This window comes from Rhinolophus ferrumequinum, chromosome 25 (assembly GCF_004115265.2).
Source record: "Rhinolophus ferrumequinum isolate MPI-CBG mRhiFer1 chromosome 25, mRhiFer1_v1.p, whole genome shotgun sequence".
NCBI lineage: Eukaryota > Metazoa > Chordata > Mammalia > Chiroptera > Rhinolophidae > Rhinolophus > Rhinolophus ferrumequinum.
In genome coordinates this window covers 25,086,058-25,093,029 of record NC_046308.1, presented here as the reverse complement: position 1 = coordinate 25,093,029, position 6,972 = coordinate 25,086,058, and the positions used below count along the sequence as shown (strand labels likewise).

At 38.8% G+C, this 6,972-nt stretch overlaps 1 protein-coding gene across 2 annotated transcripts; it reads right to left on the bottom strand.

The window, feature by feature from the left end:
* Window positions 1-299: 299 nt before the first annotated feature.
* LOC117017720 (olfactory receptor 8A1-like) lies at window positions 300-6,972 on the bottom strand. Of its 2 annotated transcripts, none has more exons than XM_033098245.1 (2): window positions 2,541-3,482; window positions 300-317 (listed from the first exon to the last, which is right to left on the bottom strand). In XM_033098245.1, the coding sequence occupies exons 1-2, from the start codon at window positions 3,459-3,461 to the stop codon at window positions 300-302; spliced, it is 939 nt and encodes a 312-aa protein (XP_032954136.1). In that variant the 5' UTR covers window positions 3,462-3,482. The 2 variants fall into 2 exon arrangements, with proteins under 2 accessions (XP_032954136.1, XP_032954135.1); XM_033098244.1 differs by lacking the exon at window positions 300-317 and adding an exon at window positions 6,956-6,972 and having other exon boundaries at window positions 2,532-3,474.

The following is a 6,972-nucleotide window of genomic DNA, read 5'->3' as shown; positions in this document are numbered from 1 at the left end:
ATTTCTATGAACTCTATCCCCAGTGTCCATTGCTGAACACAAAAATCCTAATTTTTTATATAAATTCACCAATGTATTTGGCTTTATAGTTTCTCATCTTTAGATAACAAAAATATTTTCCTATATTTCCTTCTAATTAGAGGGATATGTAGTGATAGAGGTCTCAGCTCTTGCGGAAGGAAGGTCAAGAGAAATGGGTAGAGTAGCCACTTGGAAATGTCTTTCTCAATATTTTTTCCATCCTCCTTTTAGTCAGGTGAAAAAGCTAAAAATTACATATCTCATATTGCTTTGTAGCACTAGCTAAATGCATTTGTGTGAGATTTGAAAGGTGGGAGTGAGGTAGGTCTCACACTTCAGTATACGAGGAATGACAATTAACATCGCGAACTCATCCTAGAAAAAGTGCTACATACCTCATTGCTGAATATCACTACAGTCACCTTTGAAGTACTCCCCTTAGGAAGCTATGCACTGATGCCAGTGCCTAGTCTACCCTTCAAAGCAATTTTGGAACTCTTTTTCTGGAATGGCCATCAGAGCTGTCGTTGTATTACCCTTGATGTCCTGAATGTCATCAAAATGTCTTCCTTTCAATATTTCCTTTATCTTCAGGTAAAAAAAGAAATCATGGGGAGCCTGATCAGGTGAGTAGGAAGGGTGTTCCAATACAGTTATTTGTTTACTGGCTAAAAACTCCCCCACAGACAGTGCCATGTGAGCTGATGCATTGTCGTGATGAAAGAGCCATGAATTGTTGATGAAAAGTTCAGGTTGTCTAACTTTTTCATGCAGCCTTTTCAGCACTTCCAAATAGTGAACTTGGTTAATTGTTTGTCAAGTTGGTACAAATTCATAATGAATAATCCCTATGATATCAAAAAAGTTTAGCAACAGAGTTGCAACAAGTTCACAAAGTTAATAATCACACCTCATATATGAGAATCACCCAAAGGCTTATTAAAACACATATTGCTGGGCCCCACCCAGTAATTCTGTAGATGTGGAGCCCCCATATTTGCATTTCTAACAAGTTTCCATGTAGTGCTTAGACTAGAGTTCAGTTGTTTAGTTACCAGTTTTTTGAGTGCAAGAGGTATTTTTCATGATGGCAGGGGTCACAGTGGCAGCAGGTGATCTCTATTGTGGAGTCACTTTGGGGGCTCCCTCACCACTCCTCCAGTCATTCAAAAAATTGTAAGCAAGTATGAATCTCTTTCTGCTTGAAAAAACTAGAGTTATTTCTGTTTTCCATAATGAGCTGGTAATTGGCACAATAGTATACCCAAAATAGCTAGAAATGACAAGAGGATGACCACAAATCCTTGGCACTCTCTCAGGGTGCTGGGTCTAAAACAAGTATCCTTGATATTGTTATAAACTAGATGAACAGTGGGACATTTTGTCCCATGGCCACTGGATTTACTGATGAGTTAGCCCATCGATCTATCAGTTATTTAAGGAGGACAAGAGATTCTGCAGCACATGTAATCTGGGATGAACAAGCATTCTTTTTTGTTTGGGACTGAGGTGTTTTCCAGGATGTAGGTCTTTTAGTTCTCAAACTATATTAAGTTTGTCACTCTAACACTAGTCTTTCCTTAGTCATCTTGAAGAGGTTCCCTGTAAATGGGAAGCGGCTAAGGTGGATGATAAAAGTCGGGGTCTGAGAAATTATTCACAGGAGGCATTCAAAATTTGAAGAGCACAACTAGGCAGGCTTAATAGGCTGTACAAAGGGAGCGTTAGCATAAAGCAAAGAGGATTGAGAGCCAGGAGTGTGGGGTCTGGAATCACTTAGGCCTGGGTTTAAATCCTAGTGTCCTTGCTTACCATCTATGTGACCAAACCAACTTTCCTTACCTGTGAAATGGGGGTTATAATCATATCTATCTGTTGTGCTATATAATTGAAATAATGCATATAAAGCATTTAGAAGAGTTATATGACTCAGAATAAACACCCAAAACTATGTTAGCAGCCAGTATTCTTTTTATGGTAACTAAGGATATGACATAAAGGGATCAGTAGAAGTTCTTGGGCAGGAATAAGTAGAGATAAGTGAAAGAGATGAAAGGAAGAGTCTAGAGGAAAAAGGGGCTGTGTATTACTCTTGGTGACTTTCAGATTCACCTATCTTTGCCTTGTGCATGCCCAGATAAAAAATAGTAAGAATTGAGTTGAGTAATATTTTCTATCTAAAGGTAATAAAACAATGAATGACTCTTAAACTTAATGCTGAAAGTTTAAAATGTACATTAAGTTACAATTAAGAAAGTAAATATTTACCAAAGGGCTCGAGATATAGAAAATGGATCCCAAGAGAATGAAAATATGAACTTGAAATCAGCTGGCTTCAAACAGCAATAAGAGTAGAGAGAAGAAAGGAAGTGGAAAGAAGAAAAGGAGGCATTCACTGAACCATGTAGAGAAGTGATTTTTTTGCCATCATGGCTGGGTATGCAGAGGACTTCCTGCTGGCATTTATAAAAACTTACTCATAAAAGTGAGCAAGAATAATAACTTCTGCATCAAAATATTTTTCTCCTCAGGGTTTTCTGCATGGCAGCCTTTACCTCCTTATTCCTCAAGCTATAGATGAGGGGGTTCAGCATGGGGATCACTGTGGTGTAGAACACGGAGGCCACGTTCTCCTGGGCCAGGGAACTGGCTGTGGAGGGTTTTAAGTACATGAACGAAGCTGACCCGTAAAATAATCCCACAGCTGCAAGGTGGGAGCTGCAGGTGCTGAAGGCTTTGGACCGTCCCTCTCTGGTGCTGATGTGTAGGATGCTGGAGAAGATGAAGGCATAGGAAACAAGGACTGCTAAGCTGGTGGTTATGATGTTGAATCCAGCCAAAAAGAAGATGGTTATCTCAATATCACGGGTGCTAGAGCAGGAGAGCTTCATGAGGGGCAGGATGTCACAGAAGTAATGACTGATGAGAACCTCACAATAGGGCAGTTTTAACATGAGGCTAACCTCAATGGTGGAGCCAATGAGGCCCATGAGGTAGACCACAGCCACCAGCAGGGAGCAGACAAGATGAGACATGGTGATGTTGTAAAGCAAAGGGCTACAGATGGCGACATAGCGGTCATAGGCCATCACTGTGAGCATGTAACCCTCGGCAATGACAAACACGAGGAAGAAGTAGAGCTGTGACATGCACCCGGCATAGGAGATGATGTTCTTTTCTGACACGAAGTTCACCAGCATTTTAGGGGTAATGACAGAGGAGTAGCAGAGATCCAGGAGTGACAGATTGCCGAGGAAGTAGTACATGGGGGTGTGAAGCTGAGCATTCACACAAATCAGAGTTATCATGCCCAGGTTCCCTATCATGGTGACCGAGTAGATCCCCAGGAAGAGGAGGAAGAGGGGGAGCTGGAGCTCTGGCTGATTTGTTAATCCCCGAAGAATGAACTCTGTCACTGCAGAGTGATTTTCTGTTGCCATTCTCCTTTGGGAGCCCTGTGGGGATAAGAGAGAAGAGCCTATGAAAGGCTACATCTGAGCCTTTGTGGTGAGGCTAGGGTCCAACATCTGTTCCTTATTGAGTGAGCTTGACCTCTTTCCTGACTGGGTCTGTACTCCCTCTAATGCTTTCTAGGATTCAGACAATTTTGCTGTGATTCAGATGAAATGAAGGTGAGAAACCCACTCTCCCCCAGAGCTTTACCACCCTCATGTTCCTCAGTTACCCTATAGGTGAATACAAGTGTGTTTTACTTATAGGTTTCGAGTTGACTTTTGTCCCAGTAAGAGACTGTCCCTTGTCATCTAGGCAATCCCAAAATATTACCATGAAATGAAACGTGTGCCAAGCTTATTTCAATACCAGATAGTATAGTCCAGTAGTTAAAGCTCAGGAATTACTGGGTGACAAATCAATGTCCACATTTGAGAATAAATGGAATTATAATATCAATTCACAATTTTATTCCATGATTAAAATACATGGAAATATTTTCCAAACATTCTGTTGCTATACAGATATGAATTTTCCTTAGGTGTCTGGAATTTGTTCTAATTTTTCACTGAGCTTGGGATTTTAGGATAGTTATTCTTAGTTTTAGTTATACTAGTAATCACCCGAAGAGTTTTAAAAAATATTGATGTCAGGTTCCTCCTATAGTAATTCTGATTTATTGATCTGTGGTATTTCTGGGCATTGAGCTCTGTGTTTCTGGGCAGGTGGTAAAGTTCAGCTACAGATAGTAAAGGTTTTGTTTTCTTTATAATTTTGTGTTTATTGGAACTAGAGTAATTTCGTATCTTGAAAATTTGGCGTTAAATGCAGTTTATCCTGAGGAAATTAAAGACACTGAGGAACAATTTGAGGTTGATTGTTTTCCATGTGCTGAGTAACCTCAGGAAGATTCAGGTTGAATCAGGATGCAGAGTAAGTAGGTGGAATTAGAAATACAATATACTGCAATTTGCAAATGATTTGAGTGGGAAATGGATATTTTCTCTTATGCCCCCTCTTTGCATACCCTTAAATGCTGGTATCCTTTGTGGTCACTTTATCTGTGGCCAATTTCTCTCTTTACACCAACTGTATCTTCTGAATCATCACATTCTCTCTCATTGTTTCACCATATTTCTGTTTCTATGCCTTTGATTTCCAAATTACTACTTATTGTTTGTCTGTTTTTAATGTCAACTAATGACCAATGCAGAAACGATTTGTAGCTGATGGTAATTATACACAGATACGCAAGAGACTCCCTGGCAGGAATCTTGCTGCAGCTAAGTCAAATGGCACTTAAATGTTGGTCTTGAGAAGCAACTCCTGTCCCTGGGCTTTGCATTGTCTTATGATGATTTTCCTTCATTTGTCTTTTCTACCTGATGAGAAAGAAAAAAAAAGGAAGAAAACATAATTTATAAAGCAGATAGTATTTTGCTTCTGATAATTTGATTAAATTGGCTACAAGTAATTTGATAGATTCTGTTGACTAATTGTCTAGTAGTGAGCAAGAGTTTTTGAGAGATCACTTGCCTGACATATGTTGAACTTTCTCAAGTTTTCAACAAAATTGGTCATTAGATGAATGACCTTAAAAATTATTCTTTGGCATCCAAATTGGGAATGAAGAAGTTAAATTGTCACTATTTGCAGATGACATGATGCTGCATATAGAAAACCCTAAAGACGCCACCAAAAAGCTATCAACGAGAAACAATCAATGAATACAGTAAAGTTGCCAGCTGCAATATCAACGTACAAAAGTCCATTGCATTCCTATATACTAACAATGAAATCTCAGAAAAAGAAATACAAAAAGCAATTCCTTTTGCAATTGCAGCAAAAAGAATAAAATACTTGGGAGTAAACTTAACCAAGGATGTGAAAGACCTATATGCTGAAAACTACAAGGCATTTTTTTTAAAAATTGAAGAAGACACAAAGAAATGGAAAGACATTCCATGCTCATGGATTGGAAGAATCAACATAGTTAAAATGGCCATATTACCCAAAGCAATATACAGATTTAATGCAATCTCCATCAAAATCCCAATGGCATTTTTTAAAGAAATAGAACAAAAAATCATCCGATTTGTTTGGAACCACAGAAGACCCCAAATAGCCAAAGCAATCTTCAGAAAAAAGAACAATGCTGGAAGTATCACACTCTCTGACTTTAGCTTGTACTACAGGGCAACAATAATCAAACCAGCATGGTATTGGCAGAAAAACAGATACATAGACCAATGGAATAGAATTGAGAACTCAGAAATAAAACCACATAAATATGGACAGATAATTTTTGACAAAGAAGCAAAAAACATTCAATGGAGAAAAGATAGCCTCTTCAATAAATGGTGCTGGGAGAATTGGAAAGCCACGTGCAAAAGAATGAAACTGGACTGCTATCACTCACCATGTACCAAAATTAATTCAAAATGGATCAAAGACTTAAGCATAAGACCTGAAACAATAAACTGCATAGAAGAAAACATAGGTACTAAACTTATGGACCTTGGGTTCAAAGAGCATTTTATGAATTTGACTCCAAAGGCAATGGAAGTAAAAGCTCAAATAAACGAATGGGACTATATCAAACTTAAAAGCTTCTGCACAGCAAAAGAAACCATCGACAAAATAAAGAGGCAACCAACTGAATGGGACAAAGTTTTTTGCCAACAGTGCCTCCGATAAGGGGCTGATATCCAAAATATACAAGGAACTCATGCAACTCAACAACAAAAAGACAAACAACCCAATTGAAAAACGGGCAGATGACCTGAAGAGACATTTCTCCAAAGAGGACATACAAATGGTAAATAGACATATGAAAAAATGCTCAACATCACTAATCATCAGAGAAATGCAAATAAAAACCACAATGCGATATCATCTCACCCCAGTCAGAATGGCTATCATCAACAAGACAAATAGTAACAAGAGTCGGAGAGGCTGTGGAGAAAAAGGAACCCTCATACATCGTTGGTGGGAATGCAGACTGGTGCAGCCGTTATGGAAGGCAGTGTGGAGGTTCCTCAAAAAATTACAAATAGAATTACCGTATTACCCAGCAATCCCACTCCTGGGTATCTACCCAAAAAATCTGAAAACATTTATCCATAAAGACGTGTGCTCCAAAGTTCATTGCAGGTTTATTTACGGTGGCCAAGACATGGAAACAACCAAAATGTCCTTCGATAGATGAATGGATAAAGAAGTTGTGGCATATATACACAATGGAATACTATTCAGTGGTAAGAAAAGATGAAATAGGACCATTTGTGACAACGTGGATGGATCTTGAGAATATAATGCTAAGCGAAATAAGTCAGACAGGAAAAGCAGAGAACCATATGATTTCACTGATATGTGGTATATAAACCAAAAAGAACAAAAGAACAAGACAAATAAATGAGAAACAAAAACTCATAGACAAAGACAATAGTTTGGTGGTTACCAGAGGGTAAGGTGGGTGGGGGGCGGTAGACAAGGGTA